Source organism: Protopterus annectens, chromosome 1.part0 (genome assembly GCF_019279795.1).
Source record: "Protopterus annectens isolate FY-2018-M chromosome 1.part0, PAN1.0, whole genome shotgun sequence".
In the NCBI taxonomy this organism is placed as follows: domain Eukaryota; kingdom Metazoa; phylum Chordata; order Ceratodontiformes; family Protopteridae; genus Protopterus; species Protopterus annectens.
The window spans coordinates 148,475,521-148,497,931 of NC_056725.1; the positions used below are offsets into that span (position 1 = coordinate 148,475,521).

Below are 22,411 nucleotides of genomic sequence, written 5' to 3' on the forward strand. Positions count from 1 at the left end.
CACTGCTTGAAACCAATGGAACTTTTCTTATCTGACATAGCTGTTGTGGAGAAGAAGCACAGTAGCAAAAGAAATAATAATGGCTACCCAAGAAAAGGGTAAAAGGAGAAGAAGAAGGATTACCAACAATGGTAATGGAGAATTACCACAAGGTAAGAAAAAGAAGGTAATAAAGGGAAAAGACTAAAGGGAGAGTGTCTAAAGTGTGTGATAGGGTAGGAAAAATCAGAATAAACTTTTGAGAAAATTTTTGAGTAATAACAATATATAGACAAAATGTCAAAACATTAGACACTTAGCTGAGAGAATGGCTTGACACGTCTGTTCAGCAATGCGGCAAATGAGATCTGAGGTAACAGGGAGCAGAGCATTCTGGGTAGGACCTTGGCTCGAGAGTTTTTGGCTAATACAAGCTTGATATTGGCTGGCCCGGTTCCAAGGATGGAACTGATAATCCAACAGTAAGGAATGAACGAAGATTAACAACATCAGATCATTCCTTTCCTTGCCAAAAGCATGCCATGTACACCTGTTTGAATATATAGGCTGTGTGTGTACATGCATCATGTTATCCATGAATCAAAGTCACATTTAAACTTGAACTACAGTCTGCCATTTTGCTTAGTTGTATAACTGATGGTTGCCAATGCTAGCAACCCATGGAAAGTGCCTGCCTGGTATGTAAATGAAGCAAAGATCAAGTTGTACATCTTGCATAGGCAGTTCTGAAAGCAGCTGCTGGTACCATATATGGGTTCTTTTCATAAAATGGATGCCAGTTACGGCTTCACAGAGTAGATGACCACATCTATCTGAATCTCCTAAATGGGTCAACAATGCAGGCACCTCTAAAATGACCTACAGTGCTGCTGTCCTGAAGACCCCTGAGTGTGGGAAGCAACAATGAGTCAAGAATATCACAAATGGCAAGGTAAGGGTTTGCCTCTTGTACTGTGCTTCATAGTATTTTTTTTTAATCAAGGTTTTGTCATTCACAGTAGTTTTCCTAACAACATTTGAATAATCTTACAGATACTGGGATTTCTGGTTGTCAGATGTGTGCTTTGGATGTTGGTGTTGTTGTTGGCTTTGTAACACAAAGACTTTTAGTGTGCAGTTGTGGTATTGTGGCCACCATTTTATGCTTCTGTGACATTGCACACAGTCATTTGATTACAGCTTATGTCTCAGCCCGTTGGCATTATCCCATATGTGTGGTAGTGTTTTTACTTTTACTGACTTTTGGGCATCATCTCAGCCTTCTGCTTCATTGCACATACATATGTTGGTATAGCTGTTTTTACAATATATGCATATATTTGCATTCTTATTTGAATACCATCCACACCTGTGTGTGTGTGTGTGTGTGTGTGTGTGTGTGTGTGTGTGTGTGTGTGTGTGTGTGTGTGTGTGTGTGTGTGTGTGTGTGTGTGTGTGTGTGTGTGATGGGTGGTATGTCCTTTTTGCCTTTCAGCATATGAAGAACACTACTGGCTACAACAGGAAGCAGCAAAGACTTTCATCTCAATGGGACACATGGGACTATGTTTTGCACCCTTCTCTTCCCTTTCTATCTTTCTGCAAGTCATGATGGTACCAGAGAGTCAGAGATGCACCAGCCATCGCCCATTGCTGCCCTGGCCAAGGCTGCAGATGAAGTGTGTGCATGAGGTGGTAGTGCCTGTCCCTGGGTTGGGGAGGGTTCTGGCCCATCCTAAAAAGGTAGCCTACCCTAATCATCTACCCCAGTTCAGCCAGAGGTGGGCAGGTGATAGACGGTCCAGCTGATCAGGCACTGACATGCTGGATTACTACATATCCTCTTCTCCTGCTGTGAATTGCAGATTTGCTAAAACAGCTAACCTCTACCATAAGGCCACATGAATAAGATATGGCCAATACCACCAGCCACTCAGACCCTGGGCCTCCAGCTGGGTCCCAGTAATATTGCCATTGGACAGCCACTTCTCTGCCCTGTATTTGTCACCACTCCGCGTGCATTCCAGTCCACTCTAATTGTGTGCACCTTTTCGTGTTTGTTCCTGTTGAGTACCTCTTTCTTTTATCTCTTCTCTCTCCTTTTATACACACACACACACACACACACACACACACACACACACACACACACACACGCACACATGCACACACACACACACACACACACGCCCACCCATAAATAAATGGTTAAAAATGCAGCCACCAAAAGGCCAACATTTATAATGTCAAGATATCAAGATACTGACACTAAAAATTCCATCAAAAGCACTGAAAACAACAGGAAATAAATCTAAAAAAAAGCAAACTAACACTCTAATTCTATGATCATTTTACACTAAAAAAACACAATAAAATAAAGCAAACAAAACTTCTAAACAATAGCAATAATACAGGATGTGGTTTGTCTGAAAGGTTTTAATACTATAGAAATGGTTTTACTCTATGGTAAGATACAGAATTATGGTTATTTATTTATTTATTTGACATTTGTTAACCAGGTTAGTCCGACTGGGTAAAGACCCTTTTTCAGCGGAGACACAAAGAGAAAAGCTCCAACATTAAAAACAGTAAAATACATTGCCATTGCTTACAGGAGAAACAATTTTTTTAAAAGAACTAGAATAAAATGACAAACAGTACATTTTTTTTTAAAAAGAACTAACATAAAATGACAAACAGTATGTAACAAGGTCACCATTTTTTTAAGTGAGACAAGAATAGTATGAAAAACAAAAAGTGCAAGTTTGCTGCAAGTAAATCAGGCAGGAAACTACATAATGAGGATGTGTATACATGCAAGAACAATATTAATGTGAAGACAGTATAAGCCAGTATAGGAAGATAGCACATTGAGAGTGTATGGCTTGATGAGAGTGAAGACAGAGAGGGGCAAAATGATGGATCATATAAAACTGAATAAGCTGTAAGACCTGGGGTAATAGAATTTGGTGATGAAATTCCAGCCACTGCAGTTTTTTTAGGGCTACACAGTAATGAGTGCAATAGGGTAGGTTAGATGCGAATCTTGCAATTTTGTTATAGTTAAGTTCTAATTTAGTCAGAAGATTAGATTGGAGGTTTGTTAGTATAGGGGCTGTGATTAGTACTGTGGGGAGAAGGAAGGCTTGAACAAGGGAGAGTCTGGAGGAATGAGTAAGGAATTGTTTATGTCTGTATAAGAGTCTGAATTTTTGGTGAGTCTTTTTAATGGATTGCTGAGTGTGAAGATCAAACTTGAGGTGGTCATCAATAGTAATTACAGGGAGTTTTGTGTGAGGTTCAGTAGATATGGGTGTCTTATCCAGGGATGAGACAGAAAAGGTATTTTTACTATGTCGGAGAGTTGTAGGGAGGAATAAGAGAAGTTTAGTTTTCTTAGGGTTCAGTAACAGTTGGTAAGAAGTAAGCCAACTTTCAACAGAGTGAAGGGAGTCTTGGGTGAGGGTATGAAGGGGCGTAATGTTGTCAAAGGAGGAGATCATTGTGGAATCATCAACATTATTGAATAATAGTAGAGTGGGCAAGAAGAGTGAAGGTCATTAATAAAGATATTGAAAAGTAGGGGTCCAAGGATGGAGCCTTGGGGGACCCCAGTTTGAACAGGTAAGAAGGGAGAGAAGCTAGACTGCTATTTAACAGCCTGGAATCTGTTTGACAGGCAGCTGGAGAACCAAGATAGTATAGAGTTAGAAAGGTTTAGTGAAACTAGTTTGGATAGGAGTATTCTGTGGGAAACAGTGTTGAAGCTTTGGATGGATCAAGAAAAAATTAGGAGACTAAGTTATTATTGTATTGGGATATAGCAATGGTATTTATGAAGGATATAAGAGCAGTTGCAGTACTGTGTTTTGGGCGAAAGCCATGTTAGGAGGTGGTGAGAAGGTTTTCTTGGAGGAGGTGATCATGGAGCTGTCTGTGAATGGACTTTTCCATCATTTTTGACAGGGGAAAAAGGATGGCAATAGTCTGAAATTAGAGGGATCAGTTACATTGCTGTCTTTGTGAAGGGGTATGACACAGATTTTTTTCCAGGTATTAGGCACAGTGTTTTCCCTTTTTTAATTTCTCCAAGTCTTTTGGGTTTCTAATACCCTGATGGGAATGTACCCCATTCCTAAGTCAACATTCATGAAATTAGTATTGTTTCAATCTTTGATGTCAGCCAAAAGTGCTCTTCGCAGCACCCGCAATGTGCCGAGTAATGACTCCTTCTGCAATCCATACGGAGTTACATAGATTGGTAACATATCAAAATACAATTGTAGAGTCTTTTTTATAAGACCCGTTTTCCTACTACTATTAGAACTGTCTGGGTATCTTTATTCCACATTGTTTTCATTTCTGCCTGCAGATCCTGATATTTTATGACTTTGTGGTATAGCGATTTCAATGATCAATACTACTTTTGTCATTTTTCTTGGACTACTGCATCCAGCTTTCTAGCATCTATCTTTTGAACTGTTCATAATGGATGATCCCATGTGATTTAAACCTCATCATTTTCTATGACGCTTTGTGGCCCATGTTTCCAGTATTTTTCAGTCACTTCAGTACCATAATGTTTGCATAAGCCCCAGTGCAACAGTCTTGCCACATTATTATGCCTTTCAGTATACAGCCCATCTGCCATTAGTATGTCACAACCAGCAACAAGGTGTGTGACTGTTTCCAATTCAGTTTTATAAAACCTACATTTGTCTGTTTCTCCCACATGTTCAAAGGACTTTGTAAACCAGCATGTATGTAGCCCACTGTCTTTGGCTGCCAATATTAACCTTTTATCTCTTGGTTTAAATTCACCTCTCCGTAACCACTCCTGCATACATTCATGATCAACATGAGGTTCTTCCAGATGTTTTCTAAACTTGCAACTATATTTATGCTTTTTCCACATTTCTTGCCTTCTCATCTGGTCCTTCACCTTATATCCTTTCATTTGTTTTTTGGCACATTCAGTTGCTGCCTGATTTTTATCTACTTCTGGTTTGATTTCCATTCCTGTTTGACACTGATATGTTTCTGCTAAATTAAGCAGAGAAGTCATCTTAGATTTATTAGCTTCATGTTTCAAAACTTTCACTACATTTGGGTTTTGTGAGGTCAACAGATGTGTGGGGTCCCACATTTGCAGATCTATACATGTAATCAGTTTCAAAAAGGACCATCCCTCCTTTGGAACGGGGAATATATAATCTTGGTACACACTGATTTTTATAAATCATTTGGTGAGCATGAAGCATCCTTCTTGTTTTCCTATCTAATTTAGACAACAAGTTTTGGGGCCAGTCAATCACTCTAAAACTATAAGTGAGGACAGGAAGAACAAATTGGTTTATGGCATAGATTTTGTTCCTAGATGTCAATGCTGTTTTCAGAATAAATTTAAGTCTTCTAAAGTATTCCTTACTAAGTTTTATTCACATTTGTTCATGTTTTATTGTTTATCCTTTGTCAATTCCCAAATATTTATACATTCCTCTTGCTCAAGTTCTTTTATATCAAATTCTTGTCCCAAATTGATGTTTTCCTGGTGCTGCAGTTTTCCTGCTTTAAAGGTTGCTTTTGCACACTTATCAAGACCAAATGACATTCTTATATCATCTGAAGAAGTTTTGACAACCTGCAGCTGTGCTTTCAGTTCCTCATCTGATGAGCTATACAGCTTTAAATCATCAACAAGGAGAAGATAAGTCTTTACACTTTGTTGTTTTCTAGGAGCCAAATTGTAGCCATAATTTCCTGAATGGATCTATTGATTAATATAGAAATAGGGAAAACGAAAAAGTCAGCAGCTATTTTTAGAAATTGTGGAGGTAAGTTATCAACTGATGAGGAACACATTTTAAGTTTAGAGAAAAGGGACTTGATATAAATAGTGGAGACAGGTTTGAGAGAAAAGATTGTAGAATTGGTGGAAATAGGGGATGCAAGGTCACAGATATTGTCATTTTGGTCAGGGTGCAGATAGTCAATGAAGAAGGAATTAGGGAAAGTAGCAGTGTCTGTGGGAGAGCTATTAGGGCAGGGGTTGGAAGCAGATGGGCATCCAGGATGTAATAACTTGTTTACAGATTGCCAGAATTTTTTTGGGTAGAGTATGGGTTATTAAGTGGTTTTTGGAAAAAAGTTTTGTTTATCTTGGGTAACCTTTTTTTTTGGTTAAGTTACCGAGCTGTCTGTAGGTTTGAAGATCAGTGGAGGATTTGAATTTCTTCCATTTTTCCATGCACTATCTCTCTTATTCATAAGTGTTCTGGTGGATTGTGTTAGTCAGGGGGCAAAATGGGTTTTGATCCTTAGTTTCCTAATGGGGAAGTTGAGTGTTTCTAGAAAAATGTTGTTAAAAGATCGAGGGGGAAGGACCAGTTGACTGAAGAGAGCAGATGGTTAAACATATCAGGGTTAAAACTGGAGAGTTTTTGACAATTTTTTATAAAGCTGGAGTTTATGTAGCTAGGGAAAATGTCTATTAATGAAGGTGGGATGGTGATCACTAAGGGCATCGGGCAGAGTAGAAGGGTTATGATAAAGATTAGGGTTGGAGGTGAGGATCCATTCAAGAGTGGAACCTAAGTTGTTGTGTTTGTTAAAGTGAGTCGGGTCTATGATTAGCTGGGAGAAGTCAAAGAGATTAACAGAGGAGTTTGGGGAGTCAGTGAGCATTCCAATCAATGTTTACATCACCCATGATAATGATTTAATGACAGATGTTTCGAGAGATCCAAGAGAGAAAGTGCTCCACGATAGGGATGTTATTACCTAGGGGGATGTAGATAGATACAATAGCTAGCGTCTTATGAGTGTTTATTTGACAGTCAGCTATGAGGATTTTGGCTGGGTGAAAATCTGAAGTGGTAATTGAAAGAGGGTATAGAGTGAGTTGGTTAGAGTACAGAATAGCAACACCTCCACCTTTCTTTTTAAGGTAATCGTGCTGGAGGATGCTATAGCCTGGTGGAAGTATTTCGGTGTTGGGTATATGAGGCTTGAGCCAGGTTTATGAGAGATATAGAATATCCGGGGTATGTATGGACAGCCAGGCATGGAAGAGAGAGACTTTGTTAATGATATTCTGAATGTTCATAGCTAGTAATACATTTAAAATAAATAGTCTAAGGGAAGTAAAGTGGCTAATTTGGAGGTGGTGTTTTGTTTTAGTTTTGACTGGGAGTGTAGAGAAAGGGAAAACTTTGAAGGTATATAAGGTAGAGTTAGATTGGAAAAAAAACAGATGAGGCTATAGGGAAAGAATGAGTAGGAGAGAGAGGCTAGAAGGGAGGTAATAGTAGGAGAAGAGATACTAGGCAGGAGACTGCATATATAAGAGGTGTCAGTAGAGGTAAGAATGAGAATGGATGTGGTAAAGATAATAAGTAGGAGATAGACTGTCAGGTTTGATTTAGTGACAAACATAATGTGGCAGACTAGGAGATGTGTGAGAGGTTTTAAAGTATGAATAATTAGCACTAGAGGAGGGGTAGTAGTCTATAGTAGTGTGGGTAAACTGAAGTAAGTGGGAAGTGTTAGGTGACTGGTGAGTGTTGAAGGAAGCTGAGAGGTGGTGAAGGGTGTGGTCTAAGGGGATGAAGTATAAATAAAATAAAAGTGGGGTGGGTGGGAATGGGGAAGGGTAGGGGAGCAGAGTGAGCCCAAGCGTATTGAGGGTGAATGGAGCGGGTTGGACCCGTGGACCCTGCAGTGAAGCAGAACTGCACAAACAAACAGTACAAAGTGAGTAGTTTATCACAAGTAAAAACAACTTGTGTGTCTAGAAGAGGTAGCAATAATCTAATGGGGGGAACCAAGTTGCAGGAAATGTAGAATATAAAAAGCAGTGAAATTAGCTTTGGACAGGGGGCTGGGTTTAAGGAAAGAAACAAATAGCAAAAATGTCAGTCTAGAGAAGGGGGAAGAGTACAAGAAGGTAAGGCATGGATTAAAAGTAGCGTAAAATGCAATTGGTAATGTTAGATTTGTCAGAGTAAGGGCAGGGGAGAGACAGACTGCACGTACTAGGGAAAGGCTATGTTAGCCTAGAAAAGGAGATGGAAAGAGAAAAGCAAAGAGAAATGGAGAGTAGGGAAAAAAGAAAAAGAACTGACAGGGAGAAAAGGCACATAAACTAAGCAGAGACTGGAGAGAAGAAGGATGACTAATAAAAGATTAGTTGGGTTTTGACCTTGGACTGTGCAGTGGGTGGGGTTGATACAGGTTTGGCGGTATGCTTTAGCATTCATTTAACTTACAAAATATCTGGTAAAAGAGATTCAAAGGTAAAATGCATACTAAACATATATCGCACTTGTGAGAAAAAAAAATAATTGCAGGTGGCAGTTGGACTGGGTAGAGGTAGATCACAAGATTCACACTGAGTAGACATATGTAGGTTAACAAAGCTACAAGCACATGGTAAAGTAAGAATTAACAGCTGATTAGTTTAAGGAATACAGTAAGCATGTATGACTACAGGAAGGATAGGGAATGCTGGACAAGAGAATATAGAGAAAAAAGGAGGGAAAGGGAGAGTGGAAAGAGAAGAAACAAAATGCAGAGAGATGGAGTCTGTGGGAGGAGGGAAGAGACAAAAATAATAAAGATATGAGAGAAGAGAGACAGCTAGAGAAGTAGTCTAGGATAGAAAAGATAATGAAGGCAACAGTGAAATTATAACAAAAATGAAAAATAAAACCAGCAAGTGGTATTACACTCTCTCTCTCTCTCTCTATATATATATATATATATATATATACACACACACACACACACACACACACACACACACACACACACACACACACACTATATAGGTTGGGGCAAGGTTAGCCTTAGCATGCATTAGCATGGTAGTAGGGGATAAAGCCTTACCCTGAAAGCACTTTTCATAACACTGACACTACACAAGACAGGCTCAGACACAGAAACACACACCAAAAATGCACACAACACAAAAGCTATCCCCTTACCTAAACCATCAACACTTACACAAATACACCCTCACTCTTTACACCAAATGCACGTCCCTCTATCTGCATTCTGAATTGTCAGCATTTTTACTGTCTACATTCATAACTGTTGACATTTGATACTGCAGTTCATACTGCCAACATTCTGAACTGTCAACATTTTTAAATGTGTGTGTGTGTGTGTGTGTGTGTGTGTGTGTGTGTGTGTGTGTGTGTGTGTGTGTGTGTGTATACATGCAAAAGCATTTTGGTATCTTTCTACCCTGGCCTGCAATTCCATCACTTTAATAGAACAAATAAGGTATCCAAGTGGCTGGGCACTACACAGCAGGTCTTTAACTTATTTTCTAACATGTTGGTATGTAGTTCAGGCAGGCAGCCATTTGCAGGAGATGTTAATTCACACAACCTGCTGTGTGCTTGGTACACATTAATTTGAGATAGTACAAAGCAGAGCAAGAACGCATCTTGTCTTACCAAGTAGTTCTTTTCTTGTTCTAGTCAGCTGATGTTTTAAATTTTCCATTCTGCTCAATATGTTACCCCTGAATTGTAGATGACAGCCCAGCCATGCAACATTTTCCTACTTAGTTGTTCATGTCTCCTTTACATGGTAATATACTCACACTATGCAGTGCAAAGCTTGCACAACCTTGTAATGCATCTCTGTATATGCCAGCGCATGCCCTGTCCTACACCAGCATGGACATAATAAAGGGAGTTCAGCAATAACCATCTTACATCCTTTGCATGACTTAGTCAGAAAGTATTAGATAAGAAACTATTATTAGATAACTATTAGGTAATAAAAATATCATTAGGTCAAATTAGATGACTTAAGGAAAGGAAATAAATGATTATTTTTTTTAGATGCTGAAGCATATGGCTTATTGAAAAGTCTGTTAGAAATTAATATGTCTATGAATTAAGCCAATCATACTAAATACATCAATAAGTTTCTCAAAACTTTGGATTAAATACATTATTATTTAGCATATCATAATCTGACATTCCTTTAACAGTGAACATCTGAGTAATAAACCACCTGGATAAGATAAAAACAGGAAGGGAACAGTGCAGTGGTGCAGTGGTAGCATTGTCGCCTCACAGCAAGAGGTTCTCCGGTTCGATTCTCGGCTGGGGTGCCTTCTGTGTGGAGTCTGCATGCCCTCCCTGTGTTCGTGTAGGTTTCCTAAGGGTGCTCCAGTTTCCTCCCACTTTCAAAGACATGCCTCTGAAGCATTTCTCCCCGGGCCTCTGCTGAAAATTGGCTACGTTCCAAGTCAGGCTTTCCCGGTTAATAAATAATACAAATTATGGTGATTTTATTTATTTATTAATTTATAGTTAACTTAGGTAGTGTAGAGATGATTTATAGTGTCAATCCAAGTCAGAAGATAAAACTAGACACATACATCATACAGAATTCACAGCACTGAAGAGGCAGAGATAATTGGTACATACGTTGTTCAGTATGGAAAAGTGAATAAAGAAAAATATACACGACTGCTGAGAATACAGGACATCAAGACTGGAGATAAACTTGTAACATCAGAGATAATTCAGATTTCATTTACTGAATAATAACTAAGTACTGAGTAAATTGGAAAGTAACAGATTGTTAAGAGTACTTTGGATGCTTAGGTAACAAAAACAGGTTCTGAATAGAAAAAATACAGCAGGAAGTAATGAACGCTGCTAATAAGCATTTTAATCAAAGTTGTAAATAATCATGTATCCTAGCATCAGGCATCTACAGGTGTGTAGCTAGATGATTAGTCATGCTTAAAGCAAATGCATTCATATAAAGTTTTCCAGTAGCTGACAAGTTTAGATGTGAATTTATTGTAACCAAGCTCAGTTTGAATAAACTCTAAAAAGGAGACTGTACAGTTTAAAAGTTCTCTGAAAAATTTCACAAAGTTTAATATACCCTGATTAGAGTGCATGAGTTTTGGGCTGCAGTAATAATCTGCATTGCATATAACCATCCTGCAGGGAGATTTCTTTCAAGTAAATATCTGGTATCAAAATCATGGTCTGAAACTACATGACAAAAAATACATTACTGTATCCTTTGAAAAGTCATCTATCCCAGGGAACTAAAACATTGACAATACCCCCTAAGAGTTGTCCAAGCTGTTAGAGATTTGGGAACCTATGTGGACAATGACCTAAGTTTTGACTAACGTGTGTCTACTGAAGTAAGAATGTCATTCTATATTGCACAGTTTATAAACAAAGGGATTGTGTCTAAATCTGGATGCCATTGTTCCCCTTTATTCAGCCCTCATTAGGCCAATCATTAAATATAACAAACCCTTTGGCATGTATATACAAAAACTGGAACATCCCCATAGATACCTTACTAAAAGGATACAAGGCCTAAACAACATACATGGACAGACTCAAAACCCTGTCACTATACTCAGTATCTTACAGACTGCTAAGAGGTGACCTGTGTGTGGCATACAAGACACACTCTGACCCATTACTGATGGAATTTCTTCTCATCAACATGTCAGATGCCATGGGAAATAATTGGTCTAGTGATCTAAACCTCTTCTGCAACATCAATAAAATGGTTTGGCAGGAGAAGTATATTTTGCAGAGGATACTGCTGCTATGGAACAGACTCACCATCCATATAAAATAAAGTTCGTCTTGTCCATTTTCAAGCAAAACTTAGATCTAAGGATGAGAAACAGAATATTTACCCTAGGACTGCCCCTGTACCACTAATGGACAGATGCACCTCCTAAATGCTTTATCGCATGCATGGATCCTGACAGATTATCTATGGTATGATCCCAGTATTCTCATTAGGGGTAATATATAATTATCAACCATAGGATGGGTAATACCAACCTATGACCAAATGGGATAGGTTATTCTGAGCACAAAAAGAGAAACTGCCAGGCTTAAATGGCCCTTACTTACCTATGAACCAATGAACCTATATACATCAGACTGCTAGAGAAGATCTTGAGATAAAGTACAAGCACATGAAGTTGTGATAATCTGAAAAAAAATTTTTATCAACACACTGAAACTGATTGACTGAGGACTGACAATCTACTTGGTTTAATATATTTCATTTATTTTTCCTATTCTGTTTATTATGTATACTATACATAGTATTTTAGAATATGGAGCAGCAATTTGATGACTATTGTTTTAGTTATAGAGTAAACTGAGATAGAGTTTACATAATTTAACTCAAATAAGGGTATTATTATTTATCAAGGTAGATTTAAAAATGTTAATCTCCAATGATTATGCTATGAGAGACTTAAATAATCCAAAATCATGTACTGTATGTTGATGAATTACAAGAGCTTATTCAGTGTCTGTAAGTAATGGAACTAGACAGTACATATGGCTTAAAAGGTGTGTTTACATTACACTGTCAAGGCAACAATAAATATTGGCATCAATATCACTTTGCAAGGAGAGTACTGAGCCACAGGAAGTTTAAGTAAGTAAAAACCCCAGGGATATTACACTGGTTCAGAAAATTCATATTGGTATGTACATATAATAGGCATGCATATACATCTAGGAATCTCCTTATTCAAACCATTGTCCATTGTTGACCACATTTTTGCTGTGCTTACAGTAATTACTACTTCTATCTATAACTACAATGTACAGCTTCTTTATTTCTGACACACTGATGAATCTAAAATAAGGCAGACAGAATGTCCTTTTAAATCAACTTATAAGGAAATGTGATTCTTAAAAAAATTAAAAAAGCAAATTTAAGCTTAAAACTCAGAACACAAATGGGAAATTGGTCACGATGTGCGGTTTGAGAAAATGCTTTATTATCGACACAAACTGCTATCCATATAGCGAAGCTTGTTTGTGGCATTTCTTAGCTTGAATATGTAAAGTCTTAGTTTTCTCCTGCTGTTATTGAAATTTGTCTTCAATAAATAAGGTAAGATTTTATGATAAATTACTTTCTTTAAGGTGTGAAACATTTACAGAAGGGTCACTTCCCAAGAGTAATTCATTTATCAAATCATTGATTAATAACTTGCTAATTAAATGGTTAAACAAGGAAATAAGTATGTAAAAGCAGTGCACTGCTTTGTTCTCATATTTGTGGAACTCACCTGCCATATCTGATTTCAGAAGAGGCACTGCTTCATTCATCTGTGCAATTTTTATATTCGAACAGTCATTTACTGGACTGGAAGATACAGTACAGGACCGTTTTCTAACAAAGACAGTTGGGAATGGCATCTTCTGAGGCGTATTCATTGTAGGCTGAATGTGTCTTTATTCTAACATTAAACAAAAACAAAGAAATAAGTGAACCACATATGCATACACACACACACACACACACACACACACACACACACACACACACACACACACACACACACACACACAGCATGCATACAGCATTACCTATGTTGATTCTAATTAAAGATATTATTTTTATGTTCTGTATGGAAAATGTGAGTAACTACTGAATCAATCTTTCCTGCTTTCCAGCTTTACCTTCAAGCATACTCCCCCAGTGATGACCACAGACAAAGGTGTAATTTACCTGAATGGTAGATTTCCCCATCTTAGCTCATTGTACCATATTCTAGCTTGGTTTAGAAGTGGACCCACTCCTCTCTGATATATGTGGTATTAGAAATGGGCCCACTCCTCTTTGATATATGTGGTATTAGAAGTGGGCCCACTCCTCTCTGATATATGTGGTATTAGAAATGGGCCCACTCCTCTTTGATATATGTGGTATTAGAAGTGGACCCACTCCTCTCTGATATATGTGGTATTAGAAATGGGCCCACTCCTCTTTGATATATGTGGTATTAGAAGTGGGCCCACTCCTCTCTGATATATGTGGTATTGCTCTCCCATAGAAGGACCATTTGTTTATTGCTATGTCACTGACAAGAGATCTCAGTGTTTGAATACCACAGTGTAGTTTGTACAACCTTCCCCTATGACATGCACAATGGCCACCATGGCAGAATGTGAGTATTCCTTATAATGTCTCTGCATAGCACAACCACATGCAGCATCCATTAGTTGTCAGTGTGCCCCTTCTTCCCTGCTGTCCACAACAACTGCGTGTCAATAAAGGAGGAGATCCTTCATGTTATAGTACAGTGCCAGAAATGCTCAGAAGCTCGCATGGAGTCTCCTGTGCAGGCATTCACACCAAAATATGGAATTTGATTATATGAAAATAGTTGAATTCTGTGCAATATTACATTTTAAAAACAATTGTAATACAAACAAATTAAATCATCTCAGTTAGCTCTTTCGGCTGAAGAAGTTCTGTGTTTCGAATGAAAGTGCTGAGATCATTATTTTTTTTATTACAATTGTTTTGATTTTTGGTTTTCTATTTCAATCATTTACAGTGTTGAATAGTTTGGTTTTGAGTTGAAATATTAAGATTTGACAATGTAGTTATATAGGATATACCATATATAAGGTCTATATTGCTGAGGATTGATCTATGCCTGCCTTACAAGACATCTGCAAACCCCACACATATGAATCTGCTGTATATTGGTATTTCAAACAGTACCAGAAATATAAGGTCCAGGGACCTGAATTTTGTCTGTGACATAAACAAAATATACTGGAGAAACAGATACATGCCCCAGAGACTGCCCCTCCTGTGGAAAAGGCTTCCCAACAATGTGAAGATGACTTCATCTATTACTCAATTTAAGTGAAAGCTAGACCACTGGATAGGGAATAGAAAATTTATACTGGCCCTGGTACCCATGTCGTTAGCCTATTAAAAATCTATGAATCTATTAATCAATATAAGCAGACATGGGTAGATAAAACAGTGGTTAAATAACTGAATAATGTTATAGAAGTTTTCATAGAAGCATTGAAATTGTGTGATAAATGTAACATGTTCAACAGTGGTTACAAACTTTTATTATAGAAAATGTTATTTAGAATCATAGGAGGTTACTAGGCTATTGGCCCTGAGGCCCTTATAAGCCTAACCAAGAGTTTAGCCCATGTTTAGACAAATCAGCACCCAGAGCCCCTGTTCAGCAGGGACACAGGTGGAATCCCAGGAGTGTATTTTCTGTTTCCCATCCAGTTATCCAGGTTGCGCTTAAAAAGGGATAATGAGGTACTCTGCTTGACGTGGAGAGGGAGTGTATTCCACAGATGGGGGAGTCTCTGGGAAACAAATCTGTCCCGCCAACAAGTCCTACTGATATTACAGCCCAGGTTTAGGTCACATGTATGGGTTGCTCAAGTGGAGCTTAACTTACGAATATGCAGCAGTCCCATCAAGGCGGGGTCTGAGATTGTTTTATATGCCAGACAGAGGTTACCTCTGAGGAGTCTGTATTTAACTAAATAGAGGGAAAGGGCTTTTAGCCTATCTGTGTAGGGTAGTTGTTTGAGGCCCTGGATTCTCCTGGAGTGTAACCTCTGTGGTCTCTCCAGCTGCTGCATATGCTTTGCGAGATACATGCCAAAAAGGGTGTTGTACTCAATAATTGGTCTTATAAGGGAAGAATACAGGGAAAAGATATCACTGCCAAGTCATGAACCCAGGACCCTGTGCACTAGAGTCAGATCAACACACCACTATGCCAAATCAGTTGTAAAATGCATTGAAGCTTTCCTGACTGGGAATCGAGCCCGGGCCATGGCAATGAGAGTGCCAAATACTAACCACTAGACCACCAGGGAAATAATCACCCCTGCCAAGTCTCGAACCCAGCACCCTGTCAACTACAGCATACTGCATTAGCCCACTAGGTCATTCAGCTCTAAATATGATTCTTTGTTTACAAAAATATTATATTAAAACTGAAATGATTTTTACCTTCACAAAAAAAGAACATCAGAACAAAAGATCTGAAAGATTTAGTTCTGTCAAGGCAGTCAGTGGACATCCAAGGTATGGAGTATTGTTTTGCCATCATTTTTAAGATCAGTAAAGAAAATGGGGGAATGGATAATTTGGCTTAAAGTAAACTTGCATACCACTTGAGGCATAAAAGACAGATTAGTTATCAAAGAAACTCTGTCTCTGTTGAAAATGAGATAGGGTTGACTCACCATAAGAGCCTTTAACTTCGATATACTCTTCTTGCAGAGGTCAGAGCAATCAGTAAAACATTTTCTATGTTATGAACCTCAAGTCAGCCAGATTAGGTTCAAATGGAGCAAGTGTTAGCCTTTCTAAGACAAAATTAAGATCCCAGAGAGGGGCCATGGGTTACTTGGAGGCCTTAGAACCTGAAAACTATTAAAAAAAGAGAAGTTGGCAAACCAAGCTGTAACTCCATCTATGTGATACGAAAGAATAAATCCACTGCAAAAATATAAAGCTAACAGCTTTTGTCCTTTAATCAGAACTTCCTCAGAACTTTAGTGCAGAACAAAAAGAACCATGTGTAAATAATTAATATAGATTATATATATCAATTGTATATTAGTTTAAATATTAATATATGTCAAAATATATCAAAATACGTCCAGATCCCCCCCATATATATGCATGTATGCTAAATACTTTAAATCAATAAATAAGAAATCACATCTTCAAAAGGTATTTGATATTAGTACATTAATTTAAAGTGTTTAAGGTAGGACCACTGTTGCCTAGATCAGAAAGGGTGTCACCACAAAGATCTTGGATGATTCCTTCAGCATCTTCAGCAGTACCCTGGCTAATAATGATAAGAGTGGAAAAGCATACAGGAACATTCCTGTCACAGAAAAAGAAAAAGCCATCTGCCTTCCAGGCCTTCTAGCATGGAGCCATGGAGAAGAATGTTGCAAGCTGATTATTTAGAGAGAAATCAAATGGGTCTACCTAAGGAACCCCCTACATATGCATCTAATCTAGGAAGACACCCTGTTCTTGTTTTCATACGTAAGGGTCTGCCTTTATCTGTTCAGCTTGTCTGACACACAATATTGCTCTGATGGAAAGAAGGATGCCTAGAGAGTGAAATTGTGCTGTGAAGCTATATCCCTAGCTAACATGGCTAGTCTGCAAACAGTGTACAACCCAATTCACCCCCAACCCCACACTTGAAGATGTATTATATCACTGTGGTATTGTCTGAAACAATTTGAACAGGTCCTGGGGATCAAAGATGATTCAAAGAGTTGAGTACTTTGATCAGGCCAATAATATCATTCATATTTATATGCTGCATCTATCCTAGGTGTCCCACACACCTTGCATTATTATCATCCCTTCTGACAGGGAGTAATAAAAGAAATCAAAATTTAGGGATATTTGCTGTCTCCACCAATGATTTGAAAAGACAAGGGGATGTTGATCCTGGGACCAAATAGAATTCAGAAACCACTGTATCTTTCTCATGTGGAGTCTTGCCAAGATTATCATGAGAACCATAGATGCCATGCGAACCAAAATCCTGAGGTATTTCTTTGCAGTCACTGATGTCTAAGTGGAAAACCATAGAAATAAATCTGGGTATAGATCTATTTTTTCCTGTGGAAGAAAACTTTTTGAACTGAGGTGTTCAGCTGACAGCTGACAGCTGACACTCCAGGACACAACCTTGTGGAAATAAGTCAAAAAGGACTTTTAAAAGTTCTATTGGAATCCGACCTCATGTAAGAGATCTCTCACCCCAGTGAGTGATTCCTAACACTTTGAAAAAGACTCTGAAAAGATATGGATAAAAAGAAAATGAATAGCCTGTAACCTGGAATGAACTATAACTTGAGCAGCCACTTAGTGGGCACTCTTGGTGCAGTGCATAGTCCAAAAGGTAAAGCAGAGAAGTGATAAAGTGATCCAGATGCACAAACCTTAAGAAACATCTGAAGTCTGGATGAAAAGGAATGAGATGATACGCATCTTTTAAATGCAGAGTTACCAGGACACTTGAATGAGGAAGAAGAGGTAACAGATTGTGAATGGACTTCATTTTGAAGTTAGGCACTATCGCAAACAGGTCTAAGAAAAAAGAACTGGCATCTTATTTGTTTGCCACTAAATCCATTCTTGAACAAAAACCTTTCAGATATTAGGAAGGAAGAGCTGATTCTGTCACTCACTGGAACAAAATGTAATGATGGACAGGAAGAAATAAAAACAAAAAAACTCTGGTCTGGTGGATGTGGAATAACCTCCTGGCAAGGAGGAATATCCTCTCATTGCTATCTATAACCTTGATGAATGATCTTCAGAACCTACTTGTTTTGAAACTCTTACCAAAGAGAAAAATGGAGATCCAGACTTACTGGAGGAGAAAAGGAAGTGCCGGGGGGGGGGGGGGATAAAGTACCTTAAATAGTCAAACTGACTAGTTTCTTTGGTCCTTGGTTTGAAAGGTTCTTAATTTCTTTTTGGAACACCCTTGCCACTATGTCAAAATTAGATGAGGGGTTAGAAAATCCCTTAGAAAATTAGAAGAAGCAGGGCAAAAAATCTTAGAGATCCCCTGATTTAACATACCAATTTCATCACACTTTTTGATCACCTATGAGTAAAAAGGCACTAAAAAGTGAATCTCTGTCCAAAAGAGAAAATAAAATCTCCTTATTGACATCTTCATAGGAGGTTCCAAGAATGCAGCCAAGCAAACCTCCTCAAAACAGTACCAGAGGCCATAGCCATGGAAGAATTATCAACTGAGGCATACACACACACTGGGAAGCAGAGAACAGTGACTAGTACAATAGAAGAAACTAAAAAACTTAAAGCAGATGTTTCCTCACAAGAAGAAGAAACTGTAGACCAAACATTCCTCATACTTTCACAATTAGTCAGAAATAGAAGTTATGTTCTTACCATAACGTTCCATGTTAGTTGTCTTCTTCTCGCCTTCTTCTTGCTGGATGGGTTCGGAGCCGACCTCGGCCCGACTGCCACTCTAAAAGCTCGAGAGTTGGTTCCACCGGCTCGAGGCTCCCCTTATATCCCACAATGCTAGGCGAGAGTTACCTCAGATCTCGTTTGTAAGCTAACCCCAGCTTCTAATAGTAACAGAATAACTCTAGAAACAGAGTCCACCTCTAACAACAGGAAGGAAGAAGGGTGACCTACATCCTGATCCAGGAAGTATGCAGAACAGCATATGCCTAAGAAAGAGGTGGTAGAAAGAGAGGTCACGATCACAACTCCTCTAGGTCTGTCCAGGCCAGGGGGAAGGAGGGTGGGACGCAAGAAGAAGGCGAGAAGAAGACAACTAACATGGAACGTTATGGTAAGAACATAACTTCTATATGTTAAGTTGTCTATCTCGCCTTCATTCTTGCTGGATGGGACCGCGTCCCTAGCACCTTGTCCCGGGTGGCCTAACGGAACAGACTCCTGAGAACAGTGGAACCAAAATTAGCTCTATGCCTAGAAGCTAAATCCAACTTATAATGAGAAATAAAAGTGTGAGGAGTAGCCCAAGTAGCCGCTGCACAAATGGTGTCAATAGGCAGTCTGTCTTGGAAGGCTAAAGAAGTAGCCAAAGCTCTGGTGGAATGGGCTTTAGGTTTATTGGGCAATTTTTGTTGTCTAATTTCATATACCAGGGAAATCAAAGATGTTAGCCATCTGGATAATGATACCTTTGAAACTGAAAGTCCCTTTCTGCTTTCCGCATAGGAGACAAACAGCTGATCAGATTTTCTGAATTGTTTTGTTCTATCCAAGTAGTACCTCAATTGACGATGAACATCCAGGCAGTGTAATTTTTGTTCAGACCTATTGGAATACTCTGGAAAAAAGACAGGGAGGTCAATGCTTTGGTTTAGATTTGATGTCGAGACCACCTTAGGCAAAAAGGACGGGTTAGTCCGTAAAGATACTCTGTCCTTATGAAACAAAAGATAAGGAGGACGACAACTGAGTGCTTGAAGCTCTGAAACTCTTCTAGCTGATGTAATAGCTACCAGAAAAAGAGTTTTCCATGATAACAATTTTAAGGAACAGGAAGCTGCAGGTTCGAAAGGGGGAAGAATCAAAGAAGCAAGAACTAAATTTAGGTCCCAAGGAGAAGGAGGATTTCTTATAGGAGGTCTGAGAAGAAAACTCCTTTCAAAAAGGCTTTGCAGAGTTTGTGGGACATTAGGGCAGATTCAGAAATACCCACATGAAAATTAGAAATAGCTGCCAATTGAACTTTAAGTGTAGAGGGAGATGAACCTGCATGGAAGAGTTCAGCTAGAAAATCAAGGACTAGTTGGATGGAAGCGGTGAAAGGATCTATGTCCTTTCCTTGTGCCCAATATGAGAAGCGTTTCCACTTACACAAATAAATCTTTCGAGTGGAAGATTTATGGGAAGCTATCAATATATCTCTAACCGAGTGAGATAGTTGAGGAAGCCTGGCTAAGGTTGGAACTGGAGGAACCAAGCAGTGAGGTTCAGAGAGGGGAGGGAGCGATGAAACTGACCCGACTGATGGATCAAAAGATCTGGAACTAGGTCCAGATTCCACGGTCGCTCCAAGAGAAAACGATGTAGAAAGGGGAACCACACTTGTCGAGGCCAGTAAGGAGCAATGAGGATCAATGAGGCCTTCTGAGCGATAGCTTTCTGTATTACTTGAGAGATCAGTGGGAAAGGAGGAAATGCGTACAGAAGTCCCCGGGGCCAAACTTGGACTAGAGCGTCTCTGCTGGGTTGGCCTGGTAAAGGGAATAGAGTGAAATATTCTCTGCACTTGCTGTTTTGGGGAGTAGCAAAAAGATCGCAGCAAGGCTGACCCCACTTGAGAAAAATTTCTCTCACTACAGAGTCTTTCAGAGACCACTCGTGAGGCATGAGAATAGCTCTGCTCAACTTGTCCGCAATATGATTGGACTTCCCAGGGATGTGCGTTGCTATCAGAAAACGCTGAGAAGAAATCGCCCATTGCCACAGTCTGAGTGCTTCTCGACACAGGGGATATGATCTGGTTCCGCCTTGTTTGTTGATGTACCACACTACAGACATATTGTCTGTCTGGATTGCAATTGTTCCCAAGGGAAGAGAGTCTTGAAGGGCTTGCAACGCTAAAAGCACTGCTCTCATCTCCAGAACATTTATGTGCAAGTGGCATTCGTTTGGTTGCCATGTGCCCTGGACTGTCCTGCCCTGATAATGCCCCCCCCACCCGATCAGGGAGGCATCCGTTGTCAGTGTAGCAACCGGAGGAGGTGGAACAAAGGGTCTTCCGACAGGAGCTGGGGAAGACATCCACCACATGAGATGCTTTTGCACGCTTGCGTGATCACAATGGTGTGAGACATTGGTAGTTCCTGGTATGACCATTGAGTAAAAAGCATCCACTGAAGGATCCGCATGTGGTATCTGGCTAATGGAAGGAGAGGTATGGCCGCTGCCATAATTCCCAACACCTTTAGAACTAACCTGGCTTTGATTCTGTTGTTGTTGAGAAGGAGTGATACCAATTTGTGAATGTCTGATATCCTTTGATGTGTTAGCCTTGCAGACATGTCTATCGTATCTAGGTTTGCGCCTATGTAGGTAATAGTATGACAAGGCGACAAAACAGACTTTTCGCAATTTATTGAAATACCCAGTTTTTGACAAACGCGAAAAGTATAATCTCTGGCCATCAGAAGGAGATGCTTGGTGGGAGCTGTGAGGAGCCAGTCGTCCAAATATGGAAACACCTGGAATCCTTGTCGTCTCAGGTGAGAAGCTACCACTGCCATGCATTTGGTAAACACCCGGGGGGCAGTGGTGAGAGCAAAGGGCAGGGCCCTGAACTGAAAATGACTGGTTCCCAGCCTGAAGCGGAGGAATCTTCTGGAGCGTCTGTTCATTTTTATGTGATAGCACGCATCCCGAAGGTCTATAGAGCACATCCAGTTTCCTTTGCCCAAAAGGGGAAGGATGGATTGCAGCGTGACCATCCGAAATCTTGTTTTCTTGACTGATTTGTTCAAGACACTGAGATCCAATATCGGTCTCCAGTCCCCTGTTTTCTTTGGAACTAAAAAGAACCTTGAGTAGATTCCGGATCCTTGTTGGTCTGCTGGCACTGGCTGAATTGCTCTTTTGCAAGCAGTTTTGAAATTTCCAAAGCTGCTAGATCCCTTTGAGCGGGTGGAACATCTGGAAGGGATTTTTGACTGATTTGGAAAGCGAAGAAAGGGGATAGAATAGCCTTCGGAAATGATGGACTGTACCCATTTGTCTTGAGTCAGGGATAGCCAGGCTTCTGGGTACAGTGACAATCTTCCCCCGACTGCCTCCGAAGATGGGCAGTCGGGCAACACCTCAGGGATGCTGAAAGGGCTTGTCAGGGAAGGCTTCCCGATTGCCCTGGTTCTGCGGACCCCCCCTGCCCCTAGGGCGACGTCTACCATTGTTATTCCCACCTCTGCCTTTGGTAGGAAAACGACTCTGTGCGTCAGGCGAAGTCCCTTGAGATTGTTTACGGAACCACATCTTTCCCCCCTTCTGGCCTTTGGGGTAAGGCCTGGAAGGAGTCGAA

At 39.7% G+C, this 22,411-nt stretch overlaps 1 protein-coding gene across 1 annotated transcript in view; it reads right to left on the reverse strand.

Moving 5' to 3' along the window:
- LOC122794997 overlaps positions 1 to 22,411 on the reverse strand; it is a 123,692-nt gene that overhangs the window by 96,857 nt on the left and 4,424 nt on the right. Inside the window, exon 2 of the mRNA XM_044063687.1 lies at positions 13,085 to 13,255. Coding sequence (XP_043919622.1) covers positions 13,085 to 13,232 — 148 coding nt within the window. The 5' untranslated portion in view covers positions 13,233 to 13,255. The remainder of the gene's footprint in view (positions 1 to 13,084; positions 13,256 to 22,411) is intronic.